This window comes from Talpa europaea (assembly GCF_964194135.1).
Source record: "Talpa europaea genome assembly, chromosome: 10".
Taxonomy (NCBI): domain Eukaryota; kingdom Metazoa; phylum Chordata; class Mammalia; order Eulipotyphla; family Talpidae; genus Talpa; species Talpa europaea.
Genome location: NC_140077.1, coordinates 18,792,596 through 18,810,117, shown reverse-complemented (window position 1 = coordinate 18,810,117; position 17,522 = coordinate 18,792,596). Strand labels below are relative to the sequence as shown.

At 42.0% G+C, this 17,522-nt stretch overlaps 1 protein-coding gene across 1 annotated transcript; it reads left to right on the top strand.

The window, feature by feature from the left end:
- Positions 1-4,576: 4,576 nt before the first annotated feature.
- Positions 4,577-14,063, top strand: BORCS7 (BLOC-1 related complex subunit 7; the record flags this gene model as incomplete). Its single annotated transcript, XM_084244985.1, has 5 exons — positions 4,577-4,714; positions 11,824-11,886; positions 11,994-12,037; positions 12,905-12,925; positions 13,798-14,063. 5 exons carry the CDS (start codon positions 4,577-4,579, stop codon positions 13,847-13,849), a joined length of 318 nt encoding a protein of 105 aa, XP_084101111.1. The 3' UTR covers positions 13,850-14,063.
- Positions 14,064-17,522: the final 3,459 nt, after the last annotated feature.

The following is a 17,522-nucleotide window of genomic DNA, read 5'->3' as shown; positions in this document are numbered from 1 at the left end:
ATAGTGCTCCATGACTTATTAAGTTTTCAGTCTGGTTGATAGGAACAGGAAGTATTGCACATATTTGCTTCCCCATTTGCCAGGTTGTTAGCAGGATTCAATTCTTCTGGTTGTTGATTGAGAGCTTCATTTTTTCACTAGCTGTTATTCGGAGTTTCAGTCGTCATAGACTAGATGATTCTTGCAGTTCCTTGCCATGTGGCGTTCTCCAAGATGGGCATTTGCTTCACAGCCACCAACAAAGAAAGAGACTGCAGCCAAGATGAGCTTTATAATCTTATGTAATATAATCATATAGTCATGTACATGTAATCACATATCTGCTATCATCAATGCATTTACTATTGGGTAGAAACAAGTCACAGGTTATGTCCATAAATAAGAAAAGGGGATCACATAGGGTATGAATCAGGAGGTGGGGATCATGAAGGCCACCGGTCAGTGGCCAGTCTACCAAAGTTTGCTCCCTATTACCATAGCTACAGAAAAATCAATCTTTTCCTAAGTTTGTAGAAGTGGAATAACTGGAGTCTCCTACCCTGCTCTTGGGAATGTAAAATGGAACACAACTACAAAAGTGACCTGGTAGTTTCTTGAGCAGTTAAACACTTTATCAAATGACTCATTCATTCTACGCTTAGATATTACCCAGAATAGATGAAAACAACTCACATAAAATCTTGTATGTGTATGTTCATGTCAGTTTTATTCATAATAGGCCCACAAAGAAAACACCGAAATGCCCATCAACAGGTGAGTAAATAAAATAAAATATATCTCAGCAATAAAAAGGAACAGACTAGTGACAGACACAACAGTGTGGGCAATATCTAGATGGGATGCTGTCTGATTCATGAATCGGTTATAAAAGCTACTTAGATCTCAAAAACTGTGAATTTTGTTTTTTTAAATGTACTTATCTTTTTTTTTTAAAGATTTATTTATTTATGCATACAAGAACTGGGGTAGAAGCCTGAGGTATGGGGGGTGAGAGGATTCACCAGAGACAGAGTGGGGAACAGAACAGGCGGATTGACTGAAATACACTGCTGAGGGGAGCAGCGGGCGAGTCAGGAGAGGTCTGCTGCACCATGTAGGTCGCCTCCCTTGCCAGGGATAGAACTCCATGCTGTAGCAGCTGCGAATAGCTTCGTAGGTTACATCCTCTTTTTTTAATTTTTTTTAAATTTTACATATTTTTTACATCATTTTTCATTTTTGCACAATGTATGCATTTTCATCTTGGTTATATTCCCCAAACAATTCCCACCTTTAAGTTAGGTCTTAACCCATTGCGCCACCAGGGAGGCCCTCTTAACTGTACTTGTCTTTATCAGAATTCTTTCTTTTTTTAAAGATTTATTTATTTATTTATACAAGAACTGGGGTACAGCCCAGATTGCGGGAGGGTGAGAAGATCCACCAGAGAGAGAGCGGGGAGCAGAACAGGCAGACTGATGAAATACACTGCTGAGGGGAGCAGCGGGCGCAAGAGGAGAGTTCTGGTGCGCCATAAGGGACCCTCCCCACCCAGCCTGGATCGAACTGGCTCTGCAGAGGCTATGGACAGCTTCACAGCGCTATGCTCAACCCCCTGTGCCACCAGGGGAGGCCCTCTTTTTATTTTTTTAAGATACAGTTCAGAGAGGTAGTGGGTGAAAGGATTCACCAGAAACAGAGCAGGGAACAGAACAGGCAGACTGACTGAAATGCACTGCTGAGGGGAGCAGCGGGTGAGTCAGGAGAGGTCTGCTGCTCTGTGTGGGTCACTTCCCTCGCTGGGGATTGAACTCGTGTTGCAGCAGCTGCGGACAGCTTCATAGTGCTTCATCTTAGCCCCTTGACCAGGGAGGCCCCTTTATCAGAATTCTTACTGCTCATTATTGGGATTTTTTGTCTCCCACACTGGCCAGCAAGACCCTGAAGGGAAAGGTGGTGTGTGACCCCTTTCTGTGCACCCTAGATTCTGGTCCAGGTCTTAACTAGAGCTGAAAGACAGAACAGGCATTCTGAATGAGTGAATGAAACTTTATTCTCAGGCCACCAGCTGCACCAGCCTGGAAGTGCCAGTAGATTCTCTATTTCTGTTGCTCTTGAGTTTACCAACAAAACAGCTAGAACTCTATCCCCTTTTGAAAATATGACCCTACATTTGCACTGTGGCCACACAGAAGGAATCTTGCATATGCCCTCTCAAGTACATAATACCTAGGTGCTCCCTGCACAAAGGGCTTCCAGCATATCACAGGGACCTAGGAAAGCTATTCATATAGCAGTGTTCATAGTCTCTTCCCCTTAGTATAACTGGGGTCCAAGGAGCAAAGCACAATGTGAGGGATAGGTGGACCAGGTTCGCGCCCAATAAGTCTGCAGGATTGTCTCATTTTTTTTTAAAGATTTATTTATTGATGCATACGAGAACTGTGATACAGGCCAGAGGTATTGTGGGGGGTGAGAGGATTCACCAGAGACAGAGTGGGAAACAGAACAGGCAGACTGAGTGAAATACATTGCTGAGGGGAGCAGCGGGCAATACAGGTGAGGTCTGCTGTGCCATGTGGGTAGCTCCCTGGCCGGGGATCAAACTCCTGCTGCAGTGGCTCTGGATAGCTTCATAAGTTGAGTCTTAACCCCTTGCGCCACCAGAGAGGCCCTTCTCTCCTTATTTAAAGTGAATTATTTTCCACACCACAACCTAAGCCCTCATGCAAATAGACAAATTGTGTATCTAACTGAAAGCTGCAGGAGTAAGCAGGTGAAATTCAAGCTTGAATCCTCACTCTCACAGAGAGAATTTGGAGACTCAGGGGACACTAGGCTTAGTTTCTAGTCCCAGTTGACTGTAGGTGTCGCTTACTCCAGCTGTAGCACCCAGCCACACTTATATACAAACACCGCCCCCCACCCCCAAACAATGTGGATGGTTGTCAAAGTCATGGTGCTGAGAAAAAAGAAGTCAGGCCAAGAAAAAGTATTTCTTGCATGACTTAATTTTATGTAATAATCTAGAATGCAGATCAATTGTCTGGAGTGACAGATAAACTGTGAAGGGACAATTGGAAACTTCTGGTGTTGATGAAAATGTCCTGTATCTTAATGGTGGTAGTGATTCACAGGTGTAGACATCTGTCTACACATTCATCAAATTGTACATTTAAAAAAGATATACCTCAATAAATCAAGTAAGAACAATATTTAAGTGAAAAAATCAAACAGAAATGTGAATCTAGAAGCTTGAAGGAGACAGTAGAGTTGATAACTAAGTAAGGGTGATTTTGAGGAAAATTTGCAATTAATACTATTTTCATCTCTCGTGCATTAGCTAAAGAAGAAATAGAGCTACATGAAACATTCTAGATATTAACTTTTTTTTCCAAAGTGAGAGTTTGCTTTTAATAGAACAAAGAGGTTATTTATCATTAAAAATTATCAGTGATGTTAAGTATTTTTCACATTAATTGGCCACTTGATTTTTTAAATTTCTTGTTTGTGTCCTTCACCAGTATTTCTACTGGGTGGTTCTTCCCAGATCCTGTTTAAAGGCATAATTAGCCCAGGACCTCCTTGTGGACAAGAATTGTATCTCCTTTTGTTATAGGACAGGGAGAGGGGCAGCCCAAACCCCACAAACCTGCCTATTCTAAATGGGTTCTGCCATCTGCCGCGTCAACACAAAACATATGAGACTTTAATGGGAAGGAACTTTAATAAAACTAGGAAACAATACAGGAAAAGCAAAGAATCTAGTTTCTAAATGAAGCACCCAAAGTTACCCGTCCCCTCGTGGGTAAAAGTCCATTCATATGGGATTGGCGCAGAACAAGGCCCCAAAGCCTGCCACAAGTCTAAAGCAGCTTCCAGTGGGGACCCACAGAGAAGGGTCAGAAACAACCAGACAAGCAAGGAAGGAAAAGAGCAAAATCAACATCAAGATAAAGGCTGCCATTGTCACCGCCCCATGGGTCTCACCCACATCTGTGTCACCCAGTCCACAACCAAAAGACAAGCGCAGTTTCTTCACGTGTCTCTAGGCTCCATGCGCCTCCTCTAGGTCTCCTGGCTCCATCCTGCTTCCTTCCTCAGTCTCTTCTGCAGCTTCTCCTCTTCCTGCTCAGCTCCACCCTCCCTTGGGTGGGGCAGGGAACCTCCCCCTTTCCTGGGGACCACCCGTTACACTTTCTTTCTCGATCCTCAGCCTAGCACAATGTTTGGAATTTATTTCATGAAACGCTTGTTGAAATGAATGATCTTAATTCATTGTCATAATCCTTTGGCGACTACGTTATTACTTCTGTTTTTAATGTCACAGGTTGACTGATCTGCAGTCACACAACTAAATGGGAGCACTGGGTCTCCAGTCCAGGCTTCCTTACCCTCTATCCCCTCTAGCGCTGTCTGCCTGGACCCTGTCTTCCTCAAGGCATCAACAGGATTATTTCAAATGAATTTAAAGTTAGCAAAGCGCAACCCCCCAGGGAGCGCACGCGCCCCTCTTTCTCGCGCCTTCCTCTCGGCCACTCTTTTGGCCCCCGCGACTTGCCGTCGCCCGCGCGGCGGCGCTCCCGGCTCTGCTAAGATGGCGGCTGGGACGGCAGATTCACAAGCGCGGTTCGGTCAGTCAGTGAAGGGGCTTCTCACCGAGAAGGTGAACACCTGTGGGACTGACGTGATCGCGCTCACCAAACAGGTGCTGAAGGGGTCCCGGAGCTCGGAGGTGAGGCGGGAGTGGACTCGCGGGGCCTGCTTCTCGGCCCGCCCCCTCGCACCGCCGTGTCAAGGGGCAGCCTGGGCGCGGAAGGCTGTGGGCTGGGGCCGAGGGTGGAGCTCGGTAGCCGTCGGCGCGGGTTCCCGCGTGTGTAGACGCCTTGGGTAGGACTACCAGTGTGGTGGGGGGAGGCGCGCCGTGATGGGAATCTGTGGTTTATTTATTTATTTATTTATTTAGAAAACTGAAAGAGACGATTTGGATTTATTAAATTACTCTATGCAGCCACAAGATATTGAACAAAGAGAGAAAAAGTTAATATAAGTCTATAGTCATGCTGCCTTGTTAGAAAGAGGGTCCAGAGACATATGAGCCTGCATGACTAAAGGACCTGTACCCACATTACTTCTAGGACAAGTGCTCTTTTTTATTTTTTTCTGTCTCTTACAATTTATTTATTTATTTATTTATTTCTGCTCCCCATTCTTTTTTTTAAATTTTATTTTTATGTGCCCCATACAATTACAACCCCCTTATTTTGACCCCAAGCCTTCCTTTCCCCGCCCCCCACCCCCCATAGAGTGTCTCTGGTTCATAGTTTGTTGAGTTTGATATTTTCTTCCTTATAGTTATTCTTTTTCCTGGTCCCTTATTTAAGTTTTCTAGAGGGAATCTGTGGTTTAATGAGGAGATTACCGCAGGACTGAGGACGAGCTAGTGACCCTCACCAGTTCTTGATTTTCTCCCCGGGTTGTCTCTAGTGACTATCTGTCTCTTGGGGCCCCCGAGATTCCTCAGCATCCCAGATTCGCCCCACACTTTTATGCCTCATCTTTCTATGCGTTGATCCTTTTCTGGCTTGTCTTTCCGGCCACGTTCTTGCCTCTCTGTATCGTTTTCTCCTTTACCCCCAGCTGTCCCCTGCATCCTCTGACTGGTTCCATTAATGGAATTATTTGATGGCTTTTCCCACCAGAAAAAGTGGTGTATGTGCACAAAATGTACGTCTCAAACAACACCCCCATGTTCATTATACTCCTGAATTTTAACCCAGAAAAGAAGGTACATATCCATACAAAGACTTGTACATAGCACATGTTCCATGATAGCACCCAACTGGAAACAACCCAAAGAACTGTTGACAGGTGAACAGACAAACAAAATAGATCCAATAACTCAGCCATTCCACTCCTAGGTTTTTACCCAAGAGAAATGAAAAAGAGTCCATCATTTTGTTACCTAAATCAACCATATACATAACATGTCATATAAGATTTCCACTTAGTTTTCATGGCAATAGTAATTTCACATTTAATCAGTTTCTATATTATTTCGTTAAGTTTTGTAGTTGGGGTAGTAAACCTTTGGACTTGTATATAAATGTTCATAGAAGCTTTAATGATACTAGTTTAGGGGCTAACAGAATTATCTTTACAGAATAAGCTTTCATGTCATGCCCTTAGCTTTAATTGATAGTGTTTACAGGAAAATATTTACATTTACCATAATACTATTATTGAAGTCTCTGATCTGGTGATCCCAAATATGTTTTGTGTGCAGCCCCACGTGATATGATCTTTTCAGGGTTCAGTGTCCTAGAAAAGCTTATCTCTTGGAGAATTGTTGTTTTGCCTCCTATTAAATAAGAATTATGCGACTCATTGTGATTCACAATTTTTGCTTGGTTACATAAAAGCCCCTTGTCTGTTTTAGTGTTGGACAAATTTGCTTCCTTATCCATTTCAAGACTTTTAGACCTTTTTTTCCCAAAAAGAAAATATGTGTGTTTAAGTGTTTATACACACATATGTAGTTTGGTATGAGTGGCCTTAAATCTTTTTTGGGGAAAAATAGATATATGATTTGAGAAAATAGATGGTGTTCATAGCTAACCACCGATTGTATTGAACAACCATAGTCATAATAAACTTTCATGTATATCGAGCATCTGCTATGTGCTGGACACTGCTGTGGTTTTTTTTTTTTTTTTAAAGATTTTATTTATTTATTTATACAAGCACTGGGTACAGTCAGAAGTGTGGGAGGGTGAGAGAATTCACCAGAGTCAGGTGAGAGCAGAGCAGGCAGAATGACGAAGTGCACTGCTGACGGGAGCAGCGGGCAGCCATGTGGGATCCTCGTCCCGTGGCCAGGGATCGAACCGGCGATGCAGAGGCTGCGGGCAGCTTCGCAACCCGGCGCTCAACTGCTGCGCCACCAGGGAGGCCCCCACTGCTGTGTTTTAACGCACTGTCTTTACTATCACTAATAAGGGAGGTCTTTTGCATAGAGAATACAAAGAGAAATTTAACTTGTTCAAGATGACTCAGTTGCTAGGAAGAGGTAAAGGTTGGATTCAAATCTACATAGATGGTTCTAGGTCCACATTCTTGGACTCCCTTTCTCATGTGGTACTAGCTGGATTAAATGGCCAAGAATCCACTATGTCACCACTGACTGCCCTAATGAGGTCTGCTCTTTCCCATTCCTTCTTGTATATTTTCACATGACTGCTTCTATAGTAGGTTCAGATTGGGTGCTCAGTGTTGATGGAGTTAAACTGAGATCAGTTTGCTTTCTGAGACAGGATTATTACATGATATCTCAATTCTCTGAAATTTTGTTCTTACTGTATCTCTTGTATAACATTTATCACATCTATGTTGCCCTTGAATTGCCAATGAATATATTTATCATCCAAGAAAAGTTGTCTTAGCCCTACTTTTCAACAACCTCTGCATTCTAGACAGTCACAGTCCCCATCCAATCTGTCTTCTAAATGTCTCTGAAGAATCCTGCATACCCCCAACCTTTTTTTTTTTTATACTGTCACTAATATAGTTCAGGTCACTCTCATTGCTTGCTTGAATGCTGCAGTCTTCTCCTAACCAATGTCTGCATGTACATCCCCTTCAAGTCCATTCACTTTTTATTGAAATTACATGCAAAAGGAATTCTAAACTCCAACTGTTAGTCTCAGCATTAGTCTCAGCAGTAGAAGTCACTTTTTTTTTAAAGATTTATTTATTTATGCATACAAGAGCTGGGGTACAGGACAGAGATGCAGGGGCGGGGGGGAGGGTGAGAGGATTCACCAGAGACAGAGTGGGAAACAGAACAGACAGACTGACTGAAATACACTGCTGAAGGGAGCAGCGAGCGAGATAGGAGAGGTCTGCTTCGCCATGTGGGTTTCTCTCTGGCCTGCTGGGGATCGAACTCATGCTGCAGAGGCTGCGAATTGCTTCATAGTGCAGTGCTTAACCCCTTGTGTCACCAGGGAGGCCCAGAAGTCACTTTTTAAGAAGCCTTAGCAGCTGTTGAGCGCTGGGCTGCAAGCTGCCTGCAGCCTCTGCAGCGCCTGGCCGGTTTGATCCCCAGCCACTGGCAAGGGTCCCACATGGTGCGCAGACCTCTCCTGCACCGATATGTCAGCCTGCCTGTTCTGTTCCCCGCTCTGGCTCTGGTGAATTCTCTCACCCTCCCTCGCTTCTGACTTTACCCAGTGCTTGTATGAATGAATAAATAAATCTTTAAAAAAAAGAAAAAAAGAAGAAGCCTTACCTGAACAATTCCCTCTGTCCCACTGGCTCCCAGGGCATCCAGGCTTCTCCTTCAACACTTCATAACCCCAGATTGTAAACCCAGTAAGGACAGTGACTGTGTCTTTTACTGGCATATCATAAGCATGTAGAAGTATTTGTTCAATGAGTGAGTGAGGTTGTTAAAATCCTTTCTAGAATTCTGCCATTGATTTGTCAGTTTCTATTTTCCATCTACAGGAGTTTGGAGTTTGTGTCTTAAAAGTGGCCACAAGAGGGCATAGGCACTCTCATACATTGTAGGTGGGAATGCAAAATGTTATAACCTTAATGGAGGGGGAATTGGACGATAGATAGCAAAACTAAAACCCTCTCTCATCTAGCAACCACAATCATAATTCTATTACTCTAGTCCAAAGATACACTGGTAACAAGATGCAAAGATACAGAAGTTATTCTTTTGTAACACTGCCACTAACAAAAGACTGGAAAAAGTCCTAAATTCCACAGTGAAGGAATGGATGAATAATCTTATAGGATATTCATACAGTAGCATCCTCTGCTGTAGTAGAACAGCTATGCAGAGATTCAGTATATATTGCTACACATCCAAATCAGGGTATATTATCAAGTGAAAATAGCAGAGTGTGGAAGAGTATATTAAACTTTTGGTATGGAGGGAGAGGATATATGCAGATGTCCGTTTTTTTAAATAGAAACAATGGAAAGCGAAATCAAAAGTCAGTGAAACCTATTTAGAGACAGGGGAGAGAGAACAGGGTAGGTGAAAGGACAAGTAAGAAAGTTTTTTTTTTTTTTTAAAGATTTATTTATTTATTTATACAAGCACTGGGTACAGTCAGAAGCACGGGAGAGTGAGAGAATTCACCAGAGCCAGAGCGGCGAGCAGAACAGGCAGTCTGACGAGATATAATGCTGAGGTGAGCAGGGGTCACGACAGGGAGAGGTCTGCACGCCATGTGGGACCCTTGCCGGTGGCCAGGGATCAAACTGGTGCTGCAGAGGCTGTGGGCTGCTTCGCAGCCCAGCGCTCAACTGCTGCGCCACCGGGGAGGCCCCTGTTTTTTGTTTTTTGTTTTTTTAAGGGAAACCACTTTCATCGACAGTTTAAGCTGTCCAATTGACAGCTTCATAGAATAACAGAAATAAAATCCCAAAGTAATAGAATATACAATTGTAGCAGGTTTAAAACTCTTTGCTCTCAACCTTTCATTAGTACTGTAAGCTCCAACCTCTTCATAATCCTTGTCAAGGGCAGCCATGTTCTCATGGCCTCAGAAAACTTTCCCTCCTCCATACTGTCACCCACATATCAGTGAATATAGGCACACTTGGTATACACCAGATCAGAGTGTAGTCCAGGCCTCAGCAGTGGCTGTGGTGTTGCTCAGCAAGTACATAGCTCACTGTACTTTGGCCAGGTCTCCACCAGGTATCACAGTGGGAAGTTGGTAATTAATGCCAATTTTGAAACCAATCTACAAACTGGATGCTGTGCTTGGTCTTGATGGTGGCAGTGATGGCATTCATATCTTTGGGAACCATGTCAATATGGCAGAAGACATATATTTACCATGGTGAGGGTCACATTTCACCATCTGGTTGACTGGCTTAACGCATGCATTGGTAATCTCTGCCACAGAAAGCTGTTCATGATAGGCTTTCTTAGCAGAGATAACAAGGACCTATGTGAGATAACAAGGACCTAACAAGCCCTATCAGCAGTTAGGGCTCCATCAGATCTGAGAGAAGCAGTAATGGAGGACACAATCTAGCTAATAAGATAGTTTAGGTTAGTTTATGTTGGGAGCTCAGCATCAAATGTTCTATAACAGATGTCATAGATGGATGCCATTGTCTACCATGGAGGCAGAGAATGCTCCAGGTGGTGTGGATGGTGAGAATGAAGTTGTAAGGCTGGGTAAAGGGAGAATTCCAGATTGGACTTCTTGTCATAATCAACAAAGAGATGTTGCATTAGCAGGCAAGTGGACCTGGAACCAGATCCCCACCAGAGCTGTGGAAAACCAGCTTGCCCTAAAGACTTATATGCTGGTCAGCCAGCTTAAGAATTTGGTCCAAGCGGAGGTCAGTGATTTCCTTGCCAATGGTTTAGTGCCCTCGGGCATAGTTATTGGCAGCATGTTCCTTGCCTGTGATGAGCTGCTCATGGTAGAAGCGCTGATGGTAGGTGTCACTACAAATTTCATCATTGACTGTGGCTTCCAGATCTATAGCTACTGCCCAGGGCACATGCTTGCCAGTGTCCGTCTCGCTGAAGAAGGTGTTGAAGGCACCATCTTCTTTCCCAGTTGTCTTGTCACTGGGCATGATGCCATCAGGCTAGATGCCGTGTTCCAGTCAGTAGAGCTTCCAGTAGGCCTTGCCAGTCTAGATGACGGCCTGACCAGCGTGGATGGAGATGCACTTACACATGACTGGGACTTGGAGTTCTACAGGGCTGGAGGAAGCGAGGGACTGGCAACAAGGGTCTTCCAGTAATGGAAGTAATGGGACTGATGTGGAGCCAGGGAAGTATTAGCCAGGGATGGAAGGTCTTATTTTGTTTTGTTTTTCACTTTAGAAGCGCACAAAGTTTTACTAATTTTAAAACTTAATAGGAAAAACAAATAAATAAAAGTTGCTGTGGAGGACAAATCTGGGGGTGGTAGCAATGTTCCCATTCACCAGAATCTCTCTGACCCAATGGGGTAGGGGAAGGTTTGATACCTATAGCAGTAGCACTCATTATATAGCTGGACTTGTTGTCTGCCAGGAACAGGGTTCAATATTTAACTCTGACTTAAAAACAGCAACAAAGAAATAGAACATTCATTTCCCTGTAGCCACACAAACTATGTAGATTGAACCCAAATCATAATATTAAAAAGCACCCTTGTTAATATCTGCTTGCCTTTTGGGGCTAACTAAGTCTGATCTCCTTGATCGTGGGCAACCCAGCTGAATCAGAGTGCAGCTTTTCTCTCTTGGTCTCAGGGTCCAACTGACCGTGAACTTATTACAATCTGCTTCCATATCTCTCCTTTCTTTTTTTTCTCCCATCTGGCCTTTCTTCCTGGGTGGTTTCCCATTCTGAAGCCCAGCTGCTTCCCATTCCCTTTACCCTCGGTCTCTCATGCCATATCTAAGCAGCTATATTCTTTGTCTTTTTCAGTCCCACCTTAGCTCCTGTTCTCATACTCCTCTCAAACCACCCAGATCTCTTTAAAGAGTTCTCATTGGGCCTGTGGAGCCAGTGTTTTTTGCAGACTTCTCAGCACTTGCTCTAGAAGCCATGCAGAGAGCTCAGCAGCTCTGGAATGCAGGCAGTGGCCTTTGCAACAGATGTCAAGTTTGTGCCAGAACTGCCATAGTGACCATGGAATGGATTTTCAATGTGAACAAATGGAAAATTATCCTCTTGGTACATTTAGAGTGTTTGTAGTTGGATAGGTTGAGAGAGTGGGGAGAATAGAGAGGGCAGTAGTATAACAGCTACAGAGAAATAGGAAGTTTGGCAATTTTGATTATTACTATTTTGTTTTTGTCTTCCAGCTGCTAGGTCAGGCAGCCCGAAACATGGTACTACAGGAAGATGCCATCTTGCACTCAGAAGACGTAAGGAATAATTTCTTCCATGATTGGGTTTTACATACATAGTTTATGTGATTATAGGGAAGTGGAATGCTCTATTTCTCTGTGTTTGTGTGTTTTTCTTTATTCAGAGTTTAAGGAAAATGGCAATAATAACAACACATCTTCAGTACCAGTAAGTATGTCCTCGCCAGTGATGTCTTGCTGCAGAATCATTACCTGTGCTTCAGCACATTTTCATGGGGAATACAGTGTGGTTAGTCAAGGATGAGTTTCTTCTGGCAAAGATGCCTGAGACTGCAGAAGAATTTATAGTAGGAGCGGAGATCAGGAGCAAGGGTCACTTTTTGTGAACTTCTCTTGTGTTAATCAAGGGCTCCTCAGAGGAAAGACTGTAAGGTGCTTGGCATCCAGTAAGCGCTTAAATAGTGTTTTTTGACTTTGCTCATGCTCTCTCCATGTGAGTTTGCTCCTTCACTAGGCCATCTGGTGTAACTGTGATTTTTCATCCTGTGTGCTCACATATAACCCAGTCCTCGCTACATATAGATCATCCAGGAGATTTTGTTACAATTTTAGATAAAATTATATTTTAATTAAAATTTTATCCAAAATTATAATTAGCTTTTCATTTTACTTCATTTTATACTTTAGGCAATTGTTGCTATACTTATGTACCTATTGGCAATGTTTGATTGGGAAGTTAGTTCTTGTTATTTTAAAAACTAGATGTTCACTCTTTGGGTGTATACATTATCCATTTGTGACCATTTGACTCCTCATACCCAGATTGAATTTGAGCCGTGCATATAGTTTGTTGGATCCCTCATGCTGATAAAGTAGTATTACGTCTTTAGGTTTAGAATCCCTCTTCAGCAGTTCTGCACTCAGCTGTTGATCATGGGTTCAATATTACAGTCTTAGGGTAAGATGGGCAGAAATAGAGACTGTAACATAAACTGAAAATTTGTTCTGTCTCTAAATAACCTACTAGTTCACTGAGTTTTCCTATCTTTATTTCTCCTTTCCTTTTCTGATTTAGGCAAGAAGCTATTCAGAAGAAGTAAGTAACCCCCAAAATAGGGGTTTGAGGGACCTACTGAAGAAGGCTGAGAGGAATTATACTGCTGGGCCTAATTGGTACAAAATTCAGGTTGACACATGCCCTTATATTGACATGTGCTCTGGGGGTAGGTCATTTGAGATATAAAGAATGACATATGGTAAGTCAATTCACTGCTAGGAAAGGCTTTCTAAAAGTTAGAGTGTAGGGCCTCCCTGGTGGCACAAGGGATTGAGACGCAACCTATGAAGCTATCTATAGCCACTGCAGCAGGAGTTTGAAACCCGGCCAGGGAGCTACCCACATGGTGCAGCAGACATCTGACTCACCTGCTGCTCCCCTTAGCAGTGTACTTCAGTCAATCTGCCTGTTCTGTTCTCAACTCTGTCTCTGGTGAATCCTGTTACTCCCCACACCCCTGTCCTGTACCCCAATTATTAAAAAAAAAGTTAGAGTGTTGAGGCCAACCTTAAAGAATAGAAAACCTTTTAGATTGATATATTCATTAAGAAGAGTAAATGTACTAAAGCCATTAAACAACTGGTTTTTTTCCTCAATTTTTTGTTGAGGTAACATTGGTTTACAACATTGCATGACAATTGGAGGTTCAAAACAACCTTGTTTTTGTAGAGTAGATTAAATCTGTCCCTTGTAATATTCTTTATACTACTAATGCTTTAATCTTTATACTACTAATTGGCTTCAAAAACCTTCCTTCATAATTTAAATACTTCTGGGACCCTAGTGAACCAATATAAATTTTTATTTAGTTTCAGCAGTACTTATGCATTCATAAAGTACAAATAGATTGTAGAAAGAGATGTCTTTATTGTTAATTGCACATAAATCTTTTTCTCTATCTTAATTTCTAGTGTTGAGCAGTCCTCGGATCTACAGGACCAGTTGAATCATCTGTTGAAATAGAATGGCTTATCGGAGGCAAAAGCACTTCTTTTCCTAGTTCTGAGGAGGAAATACCTTACAAAACTGTGGCACTATGGGTTTGAGTCCCATCTTCTTCTGCAAAGGTTAAGTTAGAAAAAAATTTGTGGTGATGTAGTTTTTCCTGAAAAGAAGTCAGGTGGTTGAATTTGGGAACCACTTTTTGAATTGGACTAACCCATGCTTTTATTGAATTTTTAAGTTGTCTTTTGGTTTGATATTAAAGCAAATTTAAAAATGTCTTTGTTTTTCCAATAGAACTTTAATATGTCAAAAGTGGCAGCATTCCATCTGCCCACCTGTAACTATGCAGGTGCTTCTTTTCACCAACTCTCCCTCTGCAGGGCAGCAACTTTCTGGCTGCCCATGACCTATACCATGCAGGGACTTCTCTTCACTGACCTCCTTCAGTGGAGGCTGCTCTCCTCAAGGCCACCCGCCTGCAACCATGCAGAACTCTCTTAGCAAACCTGTCCCTTCGGGGCAGCTCTTCCTGCCCGCTTGTGTCTGTGCAAGTGTCTTTTACTATCCTATCCCTTTTCTAATAAACCTGCTCTTTAAATATAAAAAAAAAAGTCAAAAGCCATACTGTCTAAATGTTATCTTTAAGTAAATACTGACATTTTAAATTCAGAAATAGAACTTTTTTTGTGAACACATAAGAATGATTAATATTCATTTTAAAGACTTTTTTCCTTTGATCATATATTCAGGAAATACTTTAATTTCATGGCCACAAAATGTTTTCTTTTCTGAAAACTCAGAGGAAGGGATACTTATTTTATATCTTGTGGTGAATTTCTAAGGGCAAATGAAGCAGATGGTATCATATGTGCAGTGCAGTCTCCTACCTTGACCTGCTTTCCTAGTTTGTTATTGTGAGTCTTGATTAAGTGGCCTTGGGTTATTTTGTAATTTTGCTAGTTGCCAGCAAATTCACTTGTATGACATTATTGTCAAATGCCAAGGCAGTTGGAATTACTAAGTGATTGCAATGTAGGGTTATGAAAACTTTACGTTTGCAGACATTTACCAATGTTCATCGAGTTCATCTTGTTAAATGGCATTAACATTGTCTGTGGTCGGGTCTAAAAGTCTTTACTTTGTTTTAATTTAAAATGGGATTCAATCCTGTACTGGTTTAATTCTTTTTTTTTTTTTTTTAAGATTTTTTTTTTTTTAAAAGAGGCACGTATTTTTTTTATTTATTTATTTATTTGTTGGTTTGTTTTTTGTTTATACATGCACTGGGTATAGTCAGAAGCGCAGGAGGGTGAGAGAATTCACCAGAGCCAGAGCGGGGAGCAGAGCAGGCAGAAGGACCGAAGTACACTGCTGAGGGGAGCAGCGGGCGGCAGGAGAGGTCTGCACGCCATGCGGGACCCTCCTCCGGTGGCCGGGGAGCAGCCGGGGATCGAACCGGCGCCGCAGAGGCCACGGGCAGCTTCGCAACCCAGCGCTCAACCGCTGCGCCACCGGGGAGGCCCTCTGGTTTAATTCTTAATTTACTAAGAAGTTGAGAGAAAATTGATATAAGAAAGTGGTATTTTCATAAGCACTTGATTTATATTGTATATAATCAAATTGACCAATCATATCACATTGCATTTATCCTTCATTATGCATAATGCACATTGACTTAAGGTAAAGTAGAAAACTAGACATGTTTACTTATTCTGTAAACATTATTTTAATTATTAAATGTAAATGGGCTCAACTTACCTTTAAACAGAAGGGTTACAGATGACAGCAAATATTATATTGAGTAAATCATTTGAAACATTACCTAAGGATCATGGTGTCCCACATTTTTGCTGTTGACCATACCTGGTGCACAAATTATGTATAATTAGCAATGAAGAGACAAAATTTGTTCCCCCCCAAAAATAAAAAGGTCACCAATTTAGAATGCAAAAGTCATTCTATTTAAGTATATCAGAAGCAAAGAAATACTTAAGAAGAAAAAAATTAAAATAAAGGTAAGTGTGCTTTCTTCATCATGTTGAAACAAATTAAAGAAGCAGTGACTGCTTATACTTGATTGTAACTGATAAAATATCTTTTACAATTAAAATTTCAATGGTAAATAAAATTTACATTAGATAATGAAAACTAGTATTATTGAATTCAGTCATTTTTAAGAACATGCCAAAATACACAAAAAAAGTAGCCAGAATTGTGGGAACAAGCAAAAATGTATACATAATTGATAGTTAGTTTTTGGTAGAAATAAACAGGCTACTAAAATTAAACTATTAAGCGCAAAAACAAAAATGGCTTTTTAAAATACCATTTGGATTGTAGACTATACCGTTGGAGGATAATATTTTTAAAATAGTTACAGTTTATTACGTGCAAGGAAATTTGTGTTATCAAAGCTGTGCTATAAAGAAAAAATCATTCTTTATATCTCTGTTAGCAATAAAAAATTTTAAGGGGTTGTGGTTAGAATTTAGAGAAAAAACAGAAGAAATAAAAATGGAAGAAAACAAACAATAAATGACAAGAACTAGAAAAATATATAAATATATGACATAGGGCCTCCCCGGTGGCGTAGCGGTAGAGCGCTGGGTTGCCAAGCTGCCCACGGCCTTTGCGGCAACGGTTCGATCCCCGGCTGCTCCCCAGCCACCAGGGGAGGGTCCCACATGGTGCGCAGACCTCTCCGGCCGCCCACTGCTCCCCTAGGCAGTGTACTTCGGTCCTTCTGCCTGCTCTGCTCCCCGCTCTGGCTCTGGTGAATTCTCTTACCCTCCTGCGCTTCTGACTGTACCCAGTGCTTGTATAAATAAATAAAAAATAAAATAAAATAAAAAGATACAGTATTACAAAACTGACATTTAAATGAGTATGTTCAGACTGGTTATAAAAAAGCAACTTGCTTTCCTACACGCAATTCAGAATTGCCTGAGAATGGTTCTGTATGTGTGGTTCCATCCCCATGACCTGGAAAGGGAGGGAAACTGTGTTTAGGAGGGGGCGTGGGATGAGGGGATTTCCTGCAAAGAGGCAAGGGAAGCTTTTGGACCCTGAAAGTATTCACTGTGATGACGTCTATCTTACCCAGAATTAGAGAACTTAACACTAAAGAAAGGTGAATTCTACTGACTCTCAATTACATCTCAATAAACCTGACCTTAAGAAAGGATGGAGAAAGGGCTACTTTGTTCCCCAAAGGGGCAAAAGCTATCATATACATGTGCCGCCGGACCAGCACAGCAGTAGACGATAAGGCCACCTCAGGGTTGAGAGAAGGGTGCAGGGTGGTCAGGGCGTCGGTGAAAGAAATGACAAACAGACACACTTCAAGAGTGAAAATCTGAGCGTAATTTTCTTTGAGTTTGTGACCAGTATATATATGTTTTCCAAAAGCACAGGAATGAATATCAAAGAAATTAGCTTGTTCATGGGCTCAGTCTATCACCATCAGGGAGGTGATCTACATAACAAACAATGACCATTATAGAAGAAAGGAGGAAGTTTAGAAAACAGATAAGGGATTAAAGTTTGTAGTTCTAGAAAGACGGGATAAGAATTTTAGCATTCTTGTAGTGGTTCTTGGTGGTCCTTATCTTTTGATAAGCTTCTGCCTTTTCAGGGAACTTCCCCTGCACTTCCTCTGCTTCAGGCTGTTCTCCCCTCGCGCGCTGGTTGC